General features: G+C 41.4%; 2 protein-coding genes across 3 annotated transcripts in view; one reads left to right on the forward strand and one right to left on the reverse strand.

The window, feature by feature from the left end:
* The window catches only part of PDCD11 (programmed cell death 11), a 53,223-nt gene extending 37,985 nt beyond the window's left edge, over window positions 1–15,238 (reverse strand). The window contains exons 1-10 of the mRNA XM_040361862.1: window positions 15,082–15,238; window positions 13,776–13,887; window positions 10,904–11,035; window positions 10,395–10,562; window positions 10,076–10,237; window positions 6,227–6,350; window positions 3,302–3,483; window positions 3,112–3,219; window positions 688–894; window positions 222–343 (exon numbers count right to left, since the gene is read on the reverse strand). Of these exons, the coding sequence (XP_040217796.1) occupies window positions 222–343; window positions 688–894; window positions 3,112–3,219; window positions 3,302–3,483; window positions 6,227–6,350; window positions 10,076–10,237; window positions 10,395–10,562; window positions 10,904–11,035; window positions 13,776–13,868 (1,298 nt within the window). The 5' untranslated portion in view covers window positions 13,869–13,887; window positions 15,082–15,238. The remainder of the gene's footprint in view (window positions 1–221; window positions 344–687; window positions 895–3,111; window positions 3,220–3,301; window positions 3,484–6,226; window positions 6,351–10,075; window positions 10,238–10,394; window positions 10,563–10,903; window positions 11,036–13,775; window positions 13,888–15,081) is intronic.
* Window positions 15,239–15,334: 96 nt separating this feature from the next.
* On the forward strand, window positions 15,335–23,731 carry ATP5MK (ATP synthase membrane subunit k). Of its 2 annotated transcripts, XM_040361863.1 has the most exons (4): window positions 15,335–15,434; window positions 18,780–18,876; window positions 20,735–20,826; window positions 23,513–23,731. In XM_040361863.1, exons 2-3 carry the CDS (start codon window positions 18,790–18,792, stop codon window positions 20,822–20,824), a joined length of 177 nt encoding a protein of 58 aa, XP_040217797.1. In that variant the 5' UTR covers window positions 15,335–15,434; window positions 18,780–18,789; the 3' UTR covers window positions 20,825–20,826; window positions 23,513–23,731. The 2 variants fall into 2 exon arrangements, with proteins under 2 accessions (XP_040217797.1, XP_040217798.1); XM_040361864.1 differs by lacking the exon at window positions 15,335–15,434 and having other exon boundaries at window positions 18,764–18,876.
* The last annotated feature ends 105 nt before the right edge of the window (window positions 23,732–23,836 follow it).

The raw sequence follows: 23,836 nt of genomic DNA on the forward strand, positions 1-23,836 counted from the left end.
CAAACACACTTGAATAAATGCTGCGCAAACACTGTGCGAGATAAAAAGTTGCAACAACCGCCATGTAAATGTAAAAAAAACATATGTAAATGTTTAGGGGTTCTATGTATTTTTTTTTATGATTTTTACACGTAGGGAAATGTCAGAATTGGCCTGGGTGGCAAGTGGTTAAAGAGACAGGTTCACCTTTGACATACAATGAAAAATGTGAACCTACTTACTCCTTTAAAGAAAGTAGAATGGTCTCCTCCATTGGGCTAAACGCCACCACCCGTCCAGTGTGGACAGTCCCTTCTTTATATCGGTTCAGATCACTTGACAACTTGGAAATTAGATGGTATTTCTGAAAAATAAACAGATTTAAGCTTTAGGGCAAAGTGCATACATTATTAACTCCAACCAATGCAATGCATATTGTTTTGGATGGAGCAAGCAACATCTATCCCTTTGTGTCCCTGCTAGGGAGATTTCCACTCAATTTTGGAAAGGGCAGGAAGTGAAAGGGAAAACATTCATAAAACACAACAGACTGCAAGTGGGAACTAAAGTATATGCCAAAAGTCCATCATGCGTTAACCTGCTTTAACGGAAAGGGTTGATCAGGTGGATTTTTTTTTTTTTTTTCAGAAAATAAATAAATGAGGCTACACAAGGGATTTTCCTTCTATTTTTTTCCATACAACTTACAAGCGCAAAAGCCATTGTTTCCCCATCCAGCTCAAACATTGCTCCTGCATGCTTAAACAGTGCCTTCACTGTACACTTCTCATGAACCGTGCCAATCCAGTTACTGGACAGTTGTTTTATCAGCCTCCCGGGTTGCAGGAAGGTCTTGCGAAACGTCAGTCGTATGGTCTTGGAAGATTTATCAATCCACAGGATGCAAGCTTTAACCTGGAAAAGATGGGCAGACAAATTATAAAATTATAATTTTGTTACTTCTTTAAATGCTAGCAAAATGTAGGCCTTTCAATAAATCTTTAAATCCCCCTTTGAAAATCAGGGGAAACGCATTAAAAGGGTTGTAAACCGTTTAGGTTTTTCACCTGAACCCGATTGTTCCATGACTGGGGGCGAGCACAGCGGCTCCACCTGCCATCTCGGGTCCTCATTGGATAGATTGATAGCAGCGCAGCCATTAGCTCCCTCTGCTGTCAATCAAATCCAGTGACACGGAAGTCAGGGCCAGGTCCTGCTGTCTGTGTCAATGGACACAGCAGTAGGACTCGGGAGCACGCTTGCACGGGTGTCCCCTTGGAATTCGGGTCTCCGAGGGGGCAATCGATGCAGGCAGGAGTGCCGATGGGGGACCCCAGAAGAGGAGATTGCTTGATTTAATAGTTTCAAAACGACTGTAGGCTGCAGCCACAGTCCATCCTGAAACTGCACCAATTAACTTTAATATCTCCGTAAGATTTAAAAATGCCCTTAAAAGCATTACAAAATGTGCCATAAGCACGCTATGATGAAGGTACATGTAGAAGTTGGGATTCCTTTGCCGCATATGATCCATATGAATGCTAAGACACGACAGGCTAATGCACTGCAACAGGGCTGGAGATTAACAGAATATCATTTTTTCACAAAGAGTTTTCTTTTGGTTGTATTTAATCACTATTGAGTTTTTTTTTTGCTTAATAAAAAACAAAAAAGGAAAGGCGAACATTGTTTTTTTAAAAACAAGGTTTTTTTGTTAGAAAATTTTGCAAATAAATAAGCTTTCTTCATAAAATTTAGCCCAAATTGTATTCTGCTACATTTATTTGGCGAAAAATCTAGTCAGTGTATATTTAGTCTGTAGGGAAGTTATAGTTTCTACAAACTATGGTATAAATCTGAAAATGTATCAATCCTGAAGTATTGACAACTATCTAATTTCTTAAAGGCCCAAAAACGCCAGGACAATACATATAACCCCCAAATGACCTTTTTGGAAAGTAGACAGACGAAGTTATTTAGTAAGAGGCATGGCATGTTTTTGAAGTTGCGATTTTTTTTTTTTTTTACATACGCCACCAGTGGAGTACAGTGTCATCATATAACCAACTGGTGTGGCGGTGACCAGGGACACTGACTGGTGACAGTATACAAAAAAAAAAGACAATATTTTCTTTTACATACTATGACCACAGCAATACAGTGGTAACATAGTTGATCAGGATTAATTTTTTTGTATTCTTTTTTTACAAACTATATACTTTTCACCAAATTTCACTGCTCTAAGCAAATATTTTCTCTGAATGACAGTGTGTAGACACAGTCTATTGTAGTTATTAGCTGTAATTGGTCACAGCTAATCACATGGTACAAAATGGGCTCCGATTGGCCCTGTCTGTTGATCAGTGTGACCAATCACAGCTAGCAACACAATTGTATAAAATGAATGGCATAAAAGAAGCCATTCGAGGCTTACAGCGGTCATGTGATCTGCCGTGATTGGTCACAGCAATCACATGGCACTGGCAGCAGGTCATCTGCTGAGTCGGGTGGACAACCAGATCAATGGTGCAGTTCGGAAAGCAGTTAAAAGAAAAAATATAAAAATAAAAGTAATTAATAAAGTGCAACATGTCTTCCACAAAGTCGAAAAGTGAATGTGCATTGCAATGTCAACAAGCAAGGCGTCTGCACATCACAGAAATGAAGCACCCTGAGCCAAGTATTAGCTGGTAAGCATAATACTTACCTCAGGATGTTGGGTGCTTAATTTCTATGATATGCAGACTGACTGTGCACCGTGATGTCCACAAGCATTCCCCTTTTGACCTTGTGGAAGACATGTTGCACTTTATTTATGAACTTTAATTTTGATAAGCTTTGAGATGAACACTTATTTAGGGCCTGGTGGATTTATTCAGATTTATAAAATGTACCTAAAACCTTTTTATGGAACATTAGATGAATCCTAATGATTGTATTTATTCGTAGTACGACTATGATCACTATCACAAGTTAGATTTGATTTGTTTACTTTGGCGTTCATCGTTGTACAATTTACAGAATAAGGATGGGAGCTTTTCTTCACCACGTTTGAAAGGACAACCATGTTCATGCCATGCAACACTTTCATGTCCTCACAGCAATACCCTACAAAACTCACTGCATACTCACCAACTGATCACTTTGGTACACATTTGCTTTTTTAGGTTCCAAATGCAAGAAATCCACTATTCCAGTGTAGGATGACAAGAAGGATACAGCGATGTGGTCATGAAAGATCTGTAACCAGAAGGGGCAATAGTTACCTTTACTGTAGAAAGACAAACGGTCACGTGTGACCAGTCAGCTCTGCGAATCCTACCTTTTGAATCTGAGCTTTTACCACCAAGCCCGGCAGCAGGTTATTAATAGTCCACTTCTGTTCATCTGTGGCAATGGCTGCAGTCACATCAGACTGGCTGACTGACAGACGTAAGATTCTCCCATCATTCTTCACCTCGTCAATCACAGTGTCCAGATATTGCCCCACTCCGAGTGCAGGCCCTGTAGGCATAAAATAGGAACTCGATAAAGAAAATATTCACACATATGCAGTAAATGAGACATGCAGTGTAGCAACTAGAACAAAACAAACAGTTGTATACATTGCCCCCACCCATTTAAGATTGCTTTGGGTTAAAGCACTGGTATAGGTCAGGGGTGCCCAACCTTTTGAAGAGCAAGGGCCACAATTAGTGGAGCGGGCAGATGACACGTCTGTGTCCACTCTGCAGAGCGGACACGGACACAGCCCACTCTATACTATGGGCCCTCCGATATGATCTGCCCAGGCGGATTGGATGTAAACAGACAGAATAGAAAGAGCGCATCGGCTCCTGGTGCAATACTGTTTATTAAGAGATAAAAAAGTATCAAAGTAACACTAAACACTCACATTTAGTACAGATAAGAAGCGCGTGTGTAAAGTTGCAAGCAAGAAGAAACATGAGCAATGCTAGAGGCAATGTGCAGCACAAACAAGTTTTGGTAGCATAATTATTATGGTGGAATGTATGTTCTTTTGTTAACCACTTGCTGACCAGCCGCCGCACTTATACTGCGAGGGTCGCCTCTTCTGTGCGATCCAACGTACCCTTACGTCGATCCGTGCATGCAAGATTGCGGGTGGAAGCATGCCCGCGGGTCCAGGGGACTCGATGTCGATGTTTTATAGCACTGATCAATGTAATAATGTCACCGGTCCCCAAACAGTGTAATTTAGGGTCAGATTTGTCCGCTGCAATGTTGCAGGCCCGCAAAAAAAGTCCCTATATATATCCCATAGATTGGTTTGCGCAAGTGTTGTTGCGTCTTCCATCAATATACACCTATTGCAATGTTTATTACCAAAAATATGTAAAAGACTACCTATTGATCTAAACATTTGTTTTTTTTATATATATGAACTATAGCAGTAAGAAAAAAAAAACACCTCTGCTTTAACCACAACTACCTAATAAGATGTAGCGATCCTCACCAGCCATGACTCCATCTTCTCAGGCATAACAGAGGGAGCCAATTAGATCTTCTGGGTTTATAAACTACGCTTTTCTAGACTTCTATAATTTGGAGTCTAGGTTTATGATTTGGAGGTCGTTTGGTCCATACATCTATCTCATGCCAGATTGACCCTCTAACATATGTTCCTCAGGGTTCAATCTCTCCGGTAAGCCTTTCTATAGTTGGTGACGGCTTCTTTTTTTCTTGGTTTTTGCGTTTTGAATTATCGGAGCACCATCACTCATATTCATTTGGACAATCACTCATTCTATAGACACTGTGTTTGCACGTTTAACATATGTATTCACAGATTTATAATATATACTACACATGTAGTATATTCATTAATTGTTTTGTAATTTAGCGCTACACTTTATGTTTTGTATTACCAAAAAATATGTAGAAGAATACATATTAATCAAAGACATCAATTTTATTTTGGTACGACTGCACAAATTGGTAAGCCTCGGGGAGCGATCCGGGACGACGGCGCAGCTATTCGTTTATAGCCGCCCCGTTGCGATCGCTCCCCGGAGCTGAAGAACGGGGAGAGCCGTGTGTAAACACGGCTTCCCCGTGCTTCACTATGGCGGCGCATCGATCGAGTGATCCCTTTTATTAGGGAGACTCGATCGATGTCAGTCCTACAGCCACACCCCCCTACAGTTGTAAACACACACAAAGTGAACCCTAAATGTTACAGCGCCCCCTGTGTTTAACTCCCAAACTGCAACTGTCATTTTCACAATAAAGAATGCAATTTAAATGCATTTTTTGCTGTGAAAATGACAATGGTCCCAAAAATGTGTCAAAATTGTCCAAAAAAAAAAAAAAAAAAAAAAAAAAAAAAAAAAATCGCTGATCGCCGCCATTAATAGTAAAAAAATAAAATAAAATAAAACTATCCCCTATTTTGTAAACGCTATAAATTTTGCGCAAACCAACCGATAAACGATTATTGCGATTTTTTTTTACCAAAAATAGGTAGAAGAATACGTATCGGCCTAAACTGAGGAAAAAAAAATATTTATTATAGCAAAAAGTAAAAAATATTGCATTTTTTTCAAAATTGTCACTCTATTTTTGTTTATAGCGCAAAAAAATAAAAACCGCAGAGGTGATCAAATACCACCAAAAGAAAGCTATTTGTGGGGGAAAAAGGAAGCCAATTTTGTTTGGGAGCCACGTCGCACGAGCGCGCAATTGTCTGTTAAAGCGACGCAGTCCCGAACTGTAAAAACCCCTTGGGTCTTTAGGCAGCATATTGGTCCGGGGCTTAAGTGGTTAAGGGGCAAATCCTTCCGGGGATGAAGTGGTTAAAGAACGTTAATGGTGATCAAACTGTTATAGGTAAAGTTCTGCTCTAAAGGCTACTAAAAGAAAACAGAAATAAGCCACAACACAGGCAACAATACGCCTTTAATTTTCGACCGGACAGGGTCACTTTAAAAGACAACCCAAATTTAAGTGAAACTGCCTTGGAGGAGTTAGAGCCTCTGTCAGGTTTTTTAAAGTACACCCCTTGGAGAGAGCCTCCCTAATTTTCATGTCTGTGGCAAACTGTAAACATTTAGGACTAATCTTGTAGCACATTTTATGTACATAGATCAAAGAAATTACTTTATTCAAGGAAAATGTAAGAAACTACAGCAATAATGTTTATCTTATTACACAACATGTTCAAATATATATGTTATAAAACAATGTGATGTGACATTAACTGACAAACTATGTCGAAACTACCCACCTTTGTTTGTCTGGTTTATATACACGTCAGCCTTATGTCGAGGAAGGAAAGCTTTAGTTCCAGCAATGCCCAAATCAATGAGATAGCCATGGTCTTCCTCACTCGATACAAGACCAGTGAGATACTGGAGGAAAAGATCAGAGTTCATGATACAACAACATATATGCAATATGTGCATTCTACCATAAAACCACCCAAACATCAATTAACTGAACGTATTCTTTCCTTTTCATATGCATGATGCATAAAGACACACAAACTATGATCAAGTTTCTACAAGGATTTATTCAGTTTATACCTGTCTCATGTGTTACTTTTTTTTTTTGATACAAAGGGTATAGGTTGGAAATCTTTGACGTGTTTATTTCCATTACCCCAGTTGAGAGATTTTTTCATTTAAAAGGGGTTGTAAAGGTACATGTTTTTTCACCTTAATGCATTTATGCATTAAGGTAAAAAAATATCCGATGATTAGCGCCCCCCCCCCAAGCTCCCGTTTAATTACCTGACCCCTCGAAAATCCTGCGCCGTGAACGCCCGTGGTTCTCGGCTCATTCATTGGTTAATTGAAAGCAGCGCAGACATTGTCTCACGCTGCTGTTAATCACATCCAATGACGCGGCACGATGGGGCCGAGTGATACCGTGAGTGGCTATAGCCGACGGCTGAATCACGGGATTGCGCCCGCAAGAACTAAACAAAATTGCATTTCACCCCTTTCTCTGCCCTGGATACAATGACCACAGCAAAGAACATTTTTAACAACCTCACTACTACTATCCAAACTTCAATTCAGTATTGTATCTGGGCAGCTGTGAACAAGTGTGTAGCCAAATGACAACTACACAATGGTCCACCAGTGCCTCATCAGTGTCACGTAGCAGTGCAACCTTATCAGAGCCCATCAGTGAAGGAGAAAAATGTGGTGATTAACCACTTCAATACCCACCCATAGTCATATGATGTCTGCAGATGTGATCTCCCATCCTGGGCAGGCGTCATATAACGTCCTCTGCTTCCCTGTGGGATGGGGCGCGACACAGGAGCCCGCGATAGGGGGGAGGGGTGTGCCCACAGGCACCCCCCGATCGCTTGCGACAGAGCAGGAACGTAGATCTGCATGTGTAAACACACAGATCCGCCTCCTGTCAGGGGAGAGGAGACAGATCGTATGTTCCCAGTATATAGGAACATGGATCGGTTTCCTTCTGTAGTCAGTCCATTCCCCCACAGTTAACTTCTTGCCTGCCAGTGACATTTATACAGTAATCAGTGACATTTATACAGTAATCAGTGCATATTTATAGCACTGATCGCTATATAAATGTCAATGGTCCCAAAATAGTGTCAAAAGTGTCCTTTCTTGCATCTGCTCCTGACGAGTGGAAGACATCCACAAAATGCGTCAAGCTATACAGATGCTACTTGTTCACATTTTAAGAGTGTTACCAACATTATATATCGATTATGCTATACCGGATTGTACCAATTAAGTATGGTATTATATTGTGTAGACACGGCACATTGAAGTTGGGGTTTTAGGTCATTAATATGGACAATTATGCTACTCTGTTACCATGTTATTATCCATTATGTATGAAATAAAACTATTATATTTATTAATACTTTTTTGCTTGTACCACGTTATGCTTATACATATTTAGTTACCAACAATGACACATTAGCCAGACATTTATTGTTCGAGTTGCCCCTTTTGGGTGTATGCTTCATTTAAAGTCCCAAACCCCTCCCCATATGTATTTGAACTATCCACAAACTGGTGCTAAAAAGGCCCACACAACACAATGCTGTCTAAAGCTAGATTTTCTGTTTTAGGCTGATTACACACATGTGCGGTGCGAATTCCAGCTCAGTTTTCAGTGCGAAGAGAAAAAAACAGCTGTTCAGTGGTTCCTCTCCGTTGTAGCTGCAGATCAGCTGACCTAGGAGAGGGAAGGTGTAGTGAGTAGGGAGAGAATTTGTGTTCATAATGGAACACATCTGCGCATCAGATGCGTTCCCATAGAAGATAATGTGCAGAAAATTCCAACCGCAATGCCTAGAAAACGCACAATTTTTTTGGGCAATGCAAATGCCCCGCATATATGTGAACCAGCCTCATTAAAATTAATGCATTTTAAAATGTTATGCGACTTGGATGCGGTGTAAGCGGCATCCAATTCGCATAGGTGTGAACCCAGCCTTAAAGACTGCTTCAAAAACACATTGGGTGGGACGTTCACATGCCACACTAAAAATTATAGTTACCCAGAACTGTTCTTTCAGGAGAGGATTATTTCATTTTAGTTTACAGTTTCTGCTGAAACCTAAAAGCTGGTATAAGTGTTAAAGCAACAACTATATCTTAGGCCCCTTTCACACTACAGTGACTCAAAGTCGTGTGATTTTTGTCGTGATTTCAGGGAATGCCTGTGTAACTCGCATTAAAGTCAGACCAAAAGTAGTACAGGCACAGACACGAGTGGTACTCATTGGGTACGACTTGTCATGTGACTGCAGTCCCAAGTCACAGGACAAGTCGCACAAGTGTGATAGGGGCCTTACTAGTATTGCTAGGCATCAGGCACTTTTGTGACTTATTGCTTTGCCTCCATGATGGAATACAGGCAAAATATGTCTTAACTCATTAAACCAGGTCGCAATGGCAACTCGAACCAGCTGCCTGGCACCTGGGCTACATTGTGGCATTTGTGTCTTGTCCCCATGCGGTCCCCGCCCGCGGGTGCGCAGACTAAAATGCCGGCCATTGAGGCCACGGCTTTGCGGCCTGCTGGAGAGAGATGCTTACATCGAGCAACTGGTGCCCTCTTGTGGTGGCCAGGGCTGCGACAAGCAGTCATTGACAGCACTGAGGGTATCCCCTGCCTGTTCTCACTGCCCATCTGCTTTCCAAAAGGTACAAAGTAACGTGTAGATACTCTTGATCTACTTTCATTCATCTGTAGATCAGGGGATGTGCTTCCATCTGATGTCAGTAAAAGCAATCTGATAAGTTTTTTTTTTTTATAAAATGTGTTCCCATTTAAACCCTAATTCAAATGTTTTGTTTTATTTATATTTTTCTAGCCATAAATATTTGAACTTAAAAAATTAAGCACTATTGAAAAAAGGCCAATTATTTTATACAAATGCATACAATACATTTATCTGCAGTAACAAAATATATATAATCGCTCGAAAAACCCCAGGTTGTGACTTAAAATAGTGGCCTGGCGCCTGGGCTACACTGCGCCATGTGTCTTGAAATTTTTCTAGCTGTCTCCTAGATTTCATGCAAATTTGTCAAGCCCTGCATTAAAGATGTTGACAGAAATCTCACTTGCACTGTACATACATTTTGAATTAAAAGGCATAATTTCTTATGAGCAGTAAAAATAAATTCTCATAAGCTTTAAATAAATATTAACACAATACACAAAAACACAACACTTTTTAAAAGCCTACCTGCTTTAAACAAGGCGTTTTAACAAGCAGAACTACTGCCATTTCCTACCATACTCTGTAAACTAAGACCGTAGCGTGTAAAAACGTTCAAAGTCAGCCATGTGAGATTCTGCGACCACATCAAGCAACAATCTTTCCACTGACAGTCACCAAGATCCCTGATCCTCCACATTAATATTTATTATACTGAACCACTTGATCATGTCTGCATGCTTATATATTGAGTTGTAGTACCAAGATTTACTACAGTTTACCCATTTCTCTTACTGGACACGTATACCTAATAAAGTGACCAATGAATGTAGCTCAGATTCCGATATGGATGTTCAATTTATGTTTTTTCACCCTTTTCGCTTTCAAACACAGAACACTATGCAGACATACCATGCCTTTGTGCACAGAAGATGGCGCAAGATCCCCATGAATGAGTTTTGGGTTTAAGGACAATTTGATGCTATTGAATCCACCAGACGTGGTCTCCAAATTGCTAATGGCACATCTGACCAGCATTCCTGGTGAATACAGGTTAGGAAGAGGAATAAGACCCTGTTGGGGCAAAAAAAAATAAAAAAAAATTGAATCATTAGGCACTATTACACGCAGCGTACAAAGAACGCAACATTATTCTCAAAATAGCTTTGCTTTTTAGTATGGAATCGAAACTAATCAATGAACCAAGTCTGCAAAGGATAACAACACTTACCTCCACAGGCTCCTCTTTTTTCACTTGTTCATTAAGCAATTTTGTGTAGGCCTCGCAGATATTTGTTGCTTGGACAAAGCCTACGAGATTATAAGGCAAGCTTATAACCAGTTCAAAATCTTTCACCTCTTTAATGCATCCAAGAAACAACATCCCAACACTGAGGTCCTGCATGTGGAGAAAAATACTTATTACAGGAGGTGCAAAATGTGAAGTGTGTGTTTTTTGCAAACGTTGGAAATATGAACATTTCTGGATCTTACAGGTTCTGGCAATCAATTAAAAATAAATAGCTTCAACTAAAGCTAAAATAAAAAAACTGTAGTTTATTAAAGAAGTAATCTTTTTTTCAAACATTACAGCATAACTAAAACTGCGATGTCAATACTACTAGCAGATAGATATTTATGGCAGACTCTTTATGAGGTCTCGACCATAATATTTCACCCTGCCTGCTAGACGTTATTTTATAAATTGTACACACACACACACGAAAAGGGATTACAAACCTTATAATTTAGCAGCTCCACTGCTTTAACTTTTGCAAATGAGCCCTTTTCATGCTGGGATGCCTTTGAAGTTTCTTTCAGTTGTTTCTTCTTTTTCTTCTTACCAGTTTCTTCTGCTTCTTCCCGGTAGGTCTATGTCATACCAGAAAATGCATTAACAAAAAGGTAATAAAAATGGACAGTATGAACAGTGCAATTATTTATTTTTCAACCTACAGTGCTTTGTTTATCAGTCTTGTGGGAAGTCAAACAATACAGTTTTGAGATAAATACAAAAGTAAAAAAAAAAACACACACTACTGTTGTATATTGTGCTATGTCAGGGATGTATTCAAGAAAGACTTATAAAAAGTTGCCCACTTCAATTCAGGGCATTTTCACCCCCTTCCTGCCCAGACCAATTTTTAGTTTTTAGCGCTGTCGCACTTTGAATGACAATTGCGCAGTCAAGCAACGTGGCTCGCAAACAACATTTACGCTCTTTTTTTCCCACAAATAGAGCTTTCTTTTGGTGGTATTTGATCACCTCTGCGGTTTTTATTTTTTGCGCTATAAACAAAAATAGAGCGACAATTTTGAAAAAAAAAAAAACACATCTTTTACTTTTTGATTTAATAAATATAATTTATTTTTTTAAAAACAATTTGTTTCCGTTTTTCCTCAGTTTAGACCGATACACATTCTTTTACATAATTCTTTTTTTTTTTTTTTTTTACCAAAAAAGAAAAAAAATAATAAAAAAAAAAACAAAAACGCAATAAGCATATTTGATCGGTTTGTGCAAAAGTTCTAGCATCTACAAAATAGGGAATAGAATTATGGCATTTTATTTTTTTTACTAGTAATGGCGGTGATCTGCGATTTTTATTGTGACCGTGACATTGCTGTGGGCATATCAGACACTTTTGACACATTTTTGGGACCATTCACATTTATACAGTGATTAGTGCTATAAAACTGCACCGATCACTGTGTAAATGTGACTGGCAGGGAAGGGGTTAACACTAGGGGGCGAGGAAGGGGTTAATATGTTCCCTAAAGTGTGTACTAACTGTAAGGGGACTCACAAGGGGAGGAGACCGAGGTGTGTTCGTCTGTACTGGGAACACACATCTGTCTACTCACCGCTGACAGGACACGGATCTGTGTGTTTACACACACAGATCCATGGTCCTGTCATGATTGCGGGCAATCGCGGGTGCCCGGCGGTCATCGCGGCCCGCCGGGCACACGCACCGGGTCCCGAGCAATGCGGCGCCCCCTTACCCGCCTGGGAATGCAAGGACGAAGTTTCCCCCCCGACGTAATTTTACAATGACTCGGTAGGGAACGTGTTAAAAAAGGAGCATGTGAAAATTCTCCCTTGTAGTGGGGCTGTGCCTGCACGGCAAGGGTAACTGCTAGATTAGGTCTAGGGAAGCTCAAAAGTACTTTTACTTACCTGACCCTCTGCTCCTCCAGGAGATGGTACTCTCCCATGCTACAGAAGTGGACTGTCCCTCAGCAACCCCCACATCCAATAATTCTGGATCAGTCTTGATAATGCCAGGACCTTGGACTGCTGGAGCTTTAAAGCCTAGCACCAATTTCCCTTTAAAATAGTTTGGGCCAGCTTGGTTCAAACAATCTAAATCCTTTACCAACTACCATGGCTGCTGTCCACACTGTACAAACCGTAGCATCAGCTAAATACAGTACACGACCCTGTGTTTCAGCAGCGGTACAGAAACGTACCACCTGCAGCCAGAGCAATGTCAAGTAAGTCAGACTAATGCCTCGTACACACCATCGGAATTTCCGATGGAAAAAGTCAGACGGAATTTTTTCATCTGATATTTTCCAACCATGTGTATGCCCCATGGGACTTTTTCCGTCAGAAATTCCGACGGGGTTAAAAAGAGAACCGACGGAAAAAAATTCTATCAAAAATTCTGTTCGTCTGTATGGAACTCCATGCAGAAAAAAAAAAAAAAAAAACACGCATCCCCAGAGGCATTGAACTTAATTTTTCTCGGCTCGTCATACGTGTTGTACGGCACCACGTTTTTGACAGTCGGAATTTGGTGTGACAGTGTGTATGCAAGACAGCTTGAATGGAATTCTGGTGAAAAAACCTGTCTGAGTTTATTCCGATGGAAACTCTGATCGTGTGTACAGGGCATAAGAGCTTTTCAGCCATTCACAGGGAGCCTGTTTTTTTATTATTATACAGGATTTATATAGCGACAACAGTTTGCGCAGCGCTTTACAACATGAGGGCAGACAATACAATACAGGAGGGATCATTAGAGCTTGCAATTTTAAGTGTAAGGAGTATACTTCCCACTGACTGACTATCACACTAGTGCAGGAGTAGGCAACCTCGGCCCTCCAGCTGCGAAGAAACTACAAATACCATCATGCCTCTGCCTCTAAGAGTCATGCCTGTGATTGTCTGGGTCTTGCAATGTCTCATGGGACTTGTAATTTCAAAACAGCTGGAGGGCCAAGGTTGCCTACCCCTGCACTAATGTATCATAAGTTGTAGATATAGTAATTTTTAGCAGGGGTTCCCCGAGACTGGAAAGATATTTCAGGGGTTCCTCTGTGTTGAAAAGGTTGAGAAAGGCTGCACTATCAGAATTGACAATGAACAATTATAATCCTAAGCTCATAATGTAGTGCACAGGAGGTGGGTTTTACTACAGTTTTTAAAAATCAGCCCTATAAATATAATCTCATGCTTGACTTTACAGGTCAATAAAATACAAGAACAGTTTTATCCCTGAACTAGATTAACACTACAGGACCTTTTCTCCAAACATAATGTTTCAAGGATTTTTTTTTTATATATTTTTTACCCCCCAATTTCAAGCACACATTGGGGACTTACAGAAAACAGGTTGTCGTCTTCTCTCTGCCTTTTTTTAGTGGCAGTTTCCTCAGACTTCTTTAGGGTCCCCCCACGGGGGAAACACTCCTCCATTTCTCTTGTTTTTGTGTATCTATATGAAGAAGAAAATGATTATTGAGTGAGGCAATAAGCGCTTAACGGCAGCAAATCATTCCTATATAAGAAGACATTTAAAAATGAATTGTCTGCATTGCTATGCAAATATCAGGCAGCTCATGATCAGCTTCAGGACACAAATATTTTAACAAAAACAAAGATATCAGCATGCCATGTACCAGCCTTTCTCAACCGGTACTAGCCCTCTAGCAGCACACTGGGGTGTCGCGGGAGAGAAGGGCTGTCAGATAAGCCCGATCTCCCGGTCACCTGCCAAAAACGGTACGTCTGCACTGTGTGGGAGCTCACAGCCTCAGCACAGTGAAAGTAAAGGGAGGGGGGAGTGTGCTGTGCTCTGTTTCCCCCTACAGTGCAGTATACAGCTGTTTGAGCAGTGGAGGTTATCCAAATAATCGAAACAATAATTGATTATGAAAATAATCATTAGTTACAGCCCTATACTGAACTCATCTTTAAAAATGAGGCATTTACAGTATAACTAAAAGCAAAACTTTGTTTAGCGTTGAATAGGGTGGAGGGGGATTAAAACATCTGTCACGTTTTGATTGCGGTGTCCCCATTAAGGATGAGGATTGTTCGCAAACCGCATATGCAGAGCCCGCCAGCACTAATCCCAGGCAGTAAGACATTGTCCCGATCTTTTCAGCCACACATCGGGACAATGTCACTGCTTGCGATTAGCGCTGTGTAGTGCCGACTTCCTTGGAGGGCTCTGCATGTGCAGTTTTCAAACACGCCTGAGCTTATCCTTAATAAGGAGATTCCCCCTCTCTATTAGTCCTGTGCACCATTATCAACCTGAGTGAAAGAAATCATACAAAATGTCACCAGAACAATAATAAAAAGGGGGAATCTTCCAATGAGGACACTAATGTTGTGAGTGGAATTTTCACTTCCTGTTTTGGTTATGGGACAGGAAGTGAAGGGAAATCTCCCCAAAGTGACACAGATGACAAAAAGTTCTGCCTTTTCTTTCAGTTGCAGTGTGGGCTGAAGCATTCCCTGTTCAAGTCTTCTCATCTGATGACTCAATAAATAAAACGCTTATTCTGCACGCAGACTGATGGTTATGGATAAGAAGGGTTATAAGAACATAAAGCTGGGCACTAATCTACCATACACTTCTTATGAAGAACAAACGATGGCAGCTCTTCCATACAGTACTCACCTCGGGTGACAGGTATAAAGAACACCGCGATCTCCCCACTCACTGTTCACTTCCCTCACAGATACAGAGCAGCGATCATACCCACGTGTGGCAGTCTGGCATTTCACCCGGAAGTACAACTAAGGAGACTCTACGTAACAGGAACTTCCTGTCACGCGGGTTCGCCAATGATGTGACCTTCCCAGGCTCGGATACGGAGGCAAGGTTTTCAGCCAATAATAGTCCAGAACGGTATGACAGGCAGATAGGGAAGCCAATGAGAGGCAGCTAACTCTTGAAAGACAGGAGGCCGGGGACAGCAGACTCAGTAGTGGTCGGTGAAGGGCACGGTTCACATTGCTGTACGAAGAGAAGTGAGTAGCTGGATGGACGGGGCTGGGTGTGGGGGAGGCCTAAGCTGTGGGCAGGCGGGACAGTTCCCGGTATGTGTAGGCACCCTCTGTTCCTCTAGTAGGCTGACATTTTATATTCACTAAGTGGGCCTTCCTGGCTTCCCAGCATTTCACCAAGCTGACCTCCAGGCAGACATGTTATATTAACCTTCAATTCTGATCCCTGGAGAGAGACTCCTCTCCATAGCTTGGCACAGAGGTGTTGGTCTCCCACCACGAACATGTTAACAGGAGGAGAGAGCAGAGAGGTGACCCGATCAGTCTTCTGCTGCTCCTTCATCTGTAAGGCATTATTCAAACAGAGCGATTTTAATCCATGCCCTGAGCCAGGGTTGTGTCATACCGGCATGGAGATGAATAGGCATTGCATGCATCCCGGTGTCAGATGTCCCTTTTTTGTTTGTTGGGTTGCAGTGGCTTCACAGATACAGCCGCAACACCTATTCACCCCGAAGCTGGTATAAAGCGGTCCTCCATGGGGCACAGATTACATCGGCTTGTGTGAACGAGGCCTAAGGGCCTGTCTATACTGGTATGCCTTAAAACACGTTGGGGTTGATTTACCAAAGGCAAAAATTTGTTGTTTATCGTTTCTGATCATGTGCAGTCCCATTTCTGATTCTTCTTGTATGAAAATCATACCAAAAAAAAATAAAAAAAGGATAGGGAAATCCACTCTACACTATAAGTGCACTTCAAGTGCAGTCGCTGTAGATCTGAGGGGGACATGCAAGGAAAATTAAACAACATTTTATCTTGCACATGATTGGATGATGAAATCAGCAGAGATTCCCCTCATTTCATATCTACCCCTCAGATCTACAGCGACTGCACTTGAAGTGCACTTATAGTGTAAAGTGGATTTCCCTATCTTTTTTTTTTTTTTTTGGTATGATTTTCATACAAGAAGAATCAGAAAAGGGACTGCGCATGATCAGAAATGATAAACCACAAATAAAATGCCTTAGTCATCAGAGAATCTTCGTACAAATTTTCGTTCATCGGTTACGATTTGCTGTGAAACCGCGAGGAAAATCGGATGATCGGTCACCTGATTTTCTTATAGTGTTTACCCCACTTAAAGGGGGTTGTAAAACCTCAAGTTTTGCATTAAGGTGAAAAAAAAATTGACGGTTACCTGCCCCCCCCCCCCCCCCCAGCCGCTGATTTTACTTGCCTGGAAAGGCCAGCGTCGAAGGCGCTGGATCTTTGCCTGGGGTTCTTGGCTCTTTAATGGATAGATTTAAAGCCATTGGCTCCCGCTGCTGTCAATCAAATCCAATGATGGGGGGGGGGGGGGGGGGGGAACAAGTCCTGCACTTGGCGGCTATGGACGCCGAATGCAGGACTCAGGAGCGCGCCTGCAAGGTAACCTCCTTGGGAGAGCACTTCCCATAGGGGGGGGGGGTTATCTGAAGCGGGGAGGAGCCGAGGGACCCCAGAAAACGGTGTTTGGGGCCACTCTGTGCAAAACAAGCTGCACAGTGGAGGCAAGTATGACATGTTTGTTATTTAAAAAAAAATATATAAAAATGTAACCTATAGTATCAACTTAAGACCCCTTTCACACTGGTGCGCTTTGCAAAGCACGCTGAAATAGCTGCTGCTTTCTCTCACACTAGGGCTTTCACGCTGGAGCGGTGCACTAGCAGGACGGTAAAAAAAAAGTCCTGCTAGCAGCATCTTTGGAGTGGTGTGTATACCGCTCCTGCCTATTGAAATCAATGGGCATCACGGCTATACTGCCGGCAAAGCGGCGCTGCTGTGGTTTTAACTTTCTCAGCCGCTAGCGGGGGGTGGTAAAAGCACCCTGCTAGTGGCCGAATACCCCCGCAAATACGACGGGAAAGCGCCGCTAAAAACAGCGGCGCTTTACCGCTGATAAATGGACACCCCAGTGTGAAAGGGGCCTTGGTTACAGTACCTATAGGTAAGACTATCTCCTAAATGTGCGCTGTTTAGGAGATATTTACTATAGATATAGCTGGTGACATCACCGATGCAGTAACGGCATACCAGTGCCGTTCCTTCAGAGCCGTGCCGTAAACGGTGACATCATCACCAGATCGGCCATTCATAGTGCCAAAGGCCAGATGAAGATGGAAACGCCTTCAGTGGTGACAGTGGAGGGGTTCGTTTTCAGGCAAGTCTTTAATAATGTGCTAGTATGTGATGCTTATGACTTAAACTGCCCAGTGCCTATCCTATTTTTATTACATTTTTTTGGATGCGGTGAACTGAATTTTTCTACACAGTGCATATGTCTTTTCATCCTTGATCACCTTATTGGGGGGGGGGGGGGGGGGGAATTATGCAACTCAAAAATGCACCACAGTGTGCCTTTAGGTACACTTTTATTGACTATAATTGGAGGTGCGTTTTTGAAACGGAGCACTAAAGAGGCAGCATGCAGGACCTGTTAAAACGCAGCACAGTGATGTGAACAGTTACAGAGGATCATCAGTTCCGTCACAGACAACTTCCATTTATTCAGATCAGATTGGATAAGGACCCGCCTCGTTCTGGCCCCACTTACCTAAAGGTGGTATCTGCACATTTCAGCCCGATTACATGAAATGCATATCCCAGGAGACACAGCTAGCAGTGTGTGCATCATTCACCGAAGGCGAGTGATGTGTGTAGGGAGGCGGGCCTGGATATTTTTTTTTAATTAAAATACATGCATGACGCTTCTGCAGGATGGGAGAAGGGGTGGAAAGAAGCAATGTTTGGAAAAGGGTGAAGGTCTGCTTTAAAAAGGATGGATATGGGTGGATGTAAATGGATGATCACCCCCTGCAGTGTCATCTCCCCACACACTCCAGTGGTTTAGGGTGCTGATGTCTTCAAAACCAATGCATATAGCGATGCATTGATATGAAGAGATGGTTCACTGCTGGAGCATTGTGGGAGTGCGGACTACTGGGGGTGCTGAGGATCTGGTAAATAAAAGGTGTAAAAAAAAAAAAAGGGGGGGGGAACTGAATATAAAGTGTGAGCTGGAGTTTGGCTTCGGTTTTAGTGTATTTAAATCAGCTAGTGCATCTAACACGCACCTCAAGACTGACAATGCTGCTGTCCAAAGTGCCCCTTCATCCAGAGTGGGGGCACTCTAATGCAGGAGGCGTGTTACTGGCCAGATCACCAGGTGAAAATAGAGGAAAGCTGAAAGTAAGGAAACTAACACAGCCAGCACATTTAATGATTTGTTAGCGGCATTCTAGTACTTTTTGTATTGGACTGTAATGCCCCTTTAAGCATTCGTTTACATGCGTTTTTTAGTGAACTGTGTTCTTTCCTTTCTAGGGACTAGAACATGGCAGGAGGACACGATTCAGGAAACTACCAATTCACCGGCATAAAGAAACACTTCAATTCCTACACTTTGCTTGGAAGGAGGAATGTAAGTGGAGAATAAAAACAGAAACGGGCACTGCTGGGTAACAAGGTGGACTCTGCATCGAAACCCCAGAGACGTTGCATATCGTTTATATTTACAGCAAAAATAACAATTGCAAAATCATGGAGATCGGCGGTAGTGCCATTTGACCAGCTCAAATACAAACTTTCCTGGATCATGCTTGATGAACCTATGACAGCAACCTTAAACGATAGAATGCAAATGTTCAAGAGGACCTGGGACCCGTGGATCCAGTATCTAACGGGGGACCCCTGAACTATGCCAGAGGGGGGCGGGAGTGGGGGTCCTTCTTTAACTCTGCCCTTCCATCTTTCTTCCTTCAGCCTTAATCTTCTTTCTCTCTCCCCTCCTTGAAACGCCCAGAATGGAGATTGCTCCCTTACCAGAGTCCTCATTCGGGAACACGGGGTGGGATCGATCCATTCAAGAGGGTAGACTCCTATTGGAGAAATACCTGATAGATATTCAGCATATCTGTATGATATAGAGCGTTATAAGAGGATTGTTTACCTAATAATAAGCCATTAACTCATATGAGCTTAAAGAGGAAGTAAACCCTGATGGGTGTCCTTCTTCTTTGTTTCCCTGTAAAGGTAAAGCATAATAGTAGCCCATTATGTGACACTTACCTGCAGGAGAAGCCTGCGATGCCCCCGTCTTCCTCGCTAGTAGCGAATGGCCATTCTTCACCCCTCTTCCTTCCGGGGCCGCAAACTCTGGCACTGACTGGCCGGAGTCGCGTGACATCACTCCCACGCAGGAGCCGCCTTTAACGGCATGACTCGAGATAGAAACGGCACAGCGTGCCCCTTCTAACTCCGGTGCATGCGCAGGAGAAATCGCCCTACAGCGATTTGCAAATATCTTCTAGACCGTGCAGGTCTGGGAGATATTTCTTGCACCTACAGGTAAAGCCTTAACCTTGGCTTACCTGTAGGCTAAAGTGGTTGTAAAGGGTTTACAACCACTTTAAAATTACCGTATATACTCGCGTATAAGCCGAGGCACCTAATTTTACCACAAAAAACTGGAAAAACGTATTGACTCGAGTTTAAGCCTAGGGTGTCCATGACTAGACTGACGTTTAACATGGGAGTCTATGGAAGGGGTGCCTGGCTTTGAAAAATCGGTGTCCCCCAGACAACAAACTTTGCACACTTGTAGAGGAGAAATGGCTACATGTGTGCCAAGTTCCGGAGACCTACGACTGGCCGGTACCGGGTCACTGGAGAAATTACCGTTTAACATGGGAGTCTATAGATGAGGTGCCCGGCTTTGAAAAATCGGTGCTCCAGGGCCATAGGTCCCCCGGACAACAAACTTTGCACACTTGTAGAGGAAGAGTGGGGCTACATGGGGTCCAGGGGACCTACGGCCGACCGGTACCAGGTCCCCAAAGTCCGGGCGATCAGGCGCAAAAGGTGACTCAAGTATAAGCTGGGGTGGTGAGCTTTAGCACAAAGAAATGTGCTGAAAAACTTTGCTTATACTTGAGTATATACGGTACACGACGATAGAGAAATATTTTGACAATGCTCCAGTTAGGACAAATGAATACAGGGGCTACCCCCTATAGGGAGATGGCAAAGGCTAACAAAATCCTTAGCAAACACCCCTAATTGAAGGCACCTACTTCAAGAATTCTCAGTTTTGCAAATGTTTGTATAAAAGCACATTATGTTTTTAGATTTGAAACTATACATATTCACCACAAACACTCTTGTACTTTTTTATTGAGGAAACATTTAAAAAAAAATTAAACTACTAAAAAAAAAAACAGAAATAGACCCAAAAACTTGTGTATCCATCAATCTTATTTTATATTTTTCTTTTTTTTCAGTGTGTGATAGCCACATATGGGGCCATAGCTGCAATCATTCTTTTCTTTAAATTAAAACCTAAGAAGCAAAAGGCAATAACTGAGCATTAGAGGTAAGTGTTTTGGATTGGTTTCCTTTTAGCTGTATACATGTGGAAGGGACGGAAAGGTATGCTGCCCATTGCAACTAGTCAATACAGAAAAATAGGCAATGCTGTGAATTCTTATTTTAGAATTGAGTTCCAATACTGCAGATATATTTTGCCAATAATGACGGTTTAAATATTTAATTCCTCTGATCTACATTTGGATAGACAGCACAGTAAATTCATCAAATATGACATGGCTGTCAGAAATCTAGACCATATGTTTTTTTGCATGTAATAAGTCTGTTCTGTATTGTATTAATAGGAGTAATGGTAGCCCCTAGCTTGCATTTAAAGGAAGAGCACATCAAAATACAGTTGCTACCCCCTGCCCTTCCCCCCCCCCCCCCCCCCCCCCCCCCCCCCCATGAGGTCTTCTAGGGACCTATTAAGAACAGACAGAATTCCTATTTCCTTACTGTTATCACGCCCTGCATTTAGTGGAGTCAGTAGTAGAACATGGAGCATTCTCTGCTAATGCAGCAGTAAGACCCCTTTCACACTGAAGTGCTGCTAAATCGCTGGTAATTTTTGCGGCGATTTCAGGGTGCTATTTTTTTAAGGTCGCGTCAAAAAGTGACCTTAACCACTTGTCCACCGGGCCTATTTTGGTACTTCTTCTCTTCATGTAAAAATCAAAAAAAATTTGGCTAGAAAATTATTCGGAACCCCCAAACATTTATTTTTATATATATATATATATATATATTATATATATATATATATATATATATATATATATATATATATATATATATATATATATATATATTTTTTAGCAGACACCCTAGGGAATAAAATTGCGGTCATTGCACCTTTTTTTTTTTTTTTTTTTTTTTTTTTTTTTCTCGCACGTTATTTGGGCAATTTTTCAAACGCCTTTTTTTGGGGGAAAAAACGGTTTCATTAATTAAATAACAAAATAGTAAAGTTAGCCCAATTTTTTTGTATAATGTGAAAGATGGTGTTACGCCGAGTAAATAGATACCTAACATGTCACGCTTTAAAATTGCACACACTCATGGAATGGCGCCAAACTTTGGTACTTAAAAATCTCCATAGGTGACGCTTTAACATTTTTTACAGGTTACTATTTTCGAGTTACAGAGTAGGTCTAGTGCTAGAATTGTTGCACACACTCTAACGCACGCGACGATACCTCGCATGTGGGGTTTAAACAGCGTTTAAATATGTGGGCGGGACTTGCATGTGTGTTCGCTTCTGCGCGCGAGATAACGGGGACAGGGGCGTTTTGAAAAAAAATATATTTTTATTTTACTTAATTTTTTTTATTTTTATACTTTTTGTATTTTTTTTTCACTTTTATTCCTATTACAAGGAATGTAAACATCCCTTGTAATAGGAATCAGTGTGAGAGGTCCTCTTTATGGAGAGATGTGGGGGCTAAAGCGCCTGAAAACAACCTCCGTGTGAAAGGGGTCTTGCACTTATTTACAATACAGCAGAGAGTTGTCTGACTTTGATAGGTCATGTAATCTTGCTGCTCCTCCTCCCTTTTTGTTGCTGTCTGTGCACCCCTGGTGGGGAGAGTTTCCTCCCATTTTTGCATGGGTAAAGCATATACTATATTACCAAAAGTATTGGGATGAACTTTAATTGCATCCCAGTCTAATACCAGCCATACACTATACGAAAAATCGTCTGAAATTTGGCCAGTTCGTTCATCGGGTTTTCAGCTATTTAATGGGCACAAAATCTTAAAGGGTCACTAAAGGAAACATTTTTTTTTTTTTTAGCTAAATAGCTTCCTTTACCATACTGCAGTCCTGGTTTCATGTCCTCATTGTTCGTTTTTGCTTGGATGTTGCTGTAATTCCTCTCTGTTCTGGACACTTCCTGGTTTTCTGTTTCCTGATAACCACAGTACTGGGAGATTTCTCACTGTGGTGACTAATCAAGGAGGTATGATTACTGTGTCTCTAAAACTCGTCAGCACCAATCCAGTTTTGTTTTGCAAAACCTCTATTGGCTCTGTACATCAGAGAACCAGGAAACGGCAAAAACGAAACTAACTGCAGGCACATTATATGATTGGTTTTTATCTATTTTTAAAAGGAATCCGTTAACTATTATGTCTCTATACCCTGTAAACAGTAATTTTAGCTAAAAAAAATATTTTCCTTTTAGTGACCCTTTAAGGATGTTTTTGAGCCAAAAAAAAAAACTAAGCACAAGTTTGGATATTTTTCTAAGGAACGATAAGTTGAAAGGTTAATGTGTTTCCCGTCCAAACTCTTTACTCTATGCATATGTTAAATGAATCATTTTTTTTTTTTATGTCAACTGAACGATTTATTGGTCATTACATGATTGCACTATCGTTTGCGCTCAAGGCCAAATGTTTTTTTTTTTTTAAATGGTTGACGATTTTTCATATAGTGTATGTCCAGTATTAGTCCATAGGGTTCATTATTGCGCTGGCCCACTCTTTGCAGCAAAGAATAAATGTGTTCTGTATGGAGCCAAAGGTAGAGTCACATTGGTTAACCATCATATTTGTTCAGACCAAAAGTGTATCATGGTCAAATGGCAATGGTTCCACATAGATTGTATGGCTTGACTGAGATCATTTTTGTCTCTTGTATAATACGGTGTTTATGTCCCTTCTGACATGTAAACTTGTCACCCACAGGGCCAAAAGGCTTGAAGCAAGAACAGTCAGGCGGATCCCTTCTCAAACATTTATGTCCTCATGTTTAAACAAAAAAAAAAGTACATGTGTATTATCTTTATTTACAAAATGTTGAGTTAAAAAACTGTACAAAAGGAGGCATTGACATCCTGCCATTGTGTTCATGTTAAACAGTTTGTTGGAGGTATATGATTAAATAAACATTACGTTTCAGAAGAATTTCTGTGTCTTTTGTAGAAGGCTAACATCTGTTTATTGCTCCAGCATTCTTATGAACCAGTTCAAGCTATACTTCCACTTTGAGGTAGAACAACACTGACTTCA

Source organism: Rana temporaria, chromosome 8, assembly GCF_905171775.1.
Source record: "Rana temporaria chromosome 8, aRanTem1.1, whole genome shotgun sequence".
Classification (NCBI taxonomy): Eukaryota; Metazoa; Chordata; class Amphibia; order Anura; family Ranidae; genus Rana; species Rana temporaria.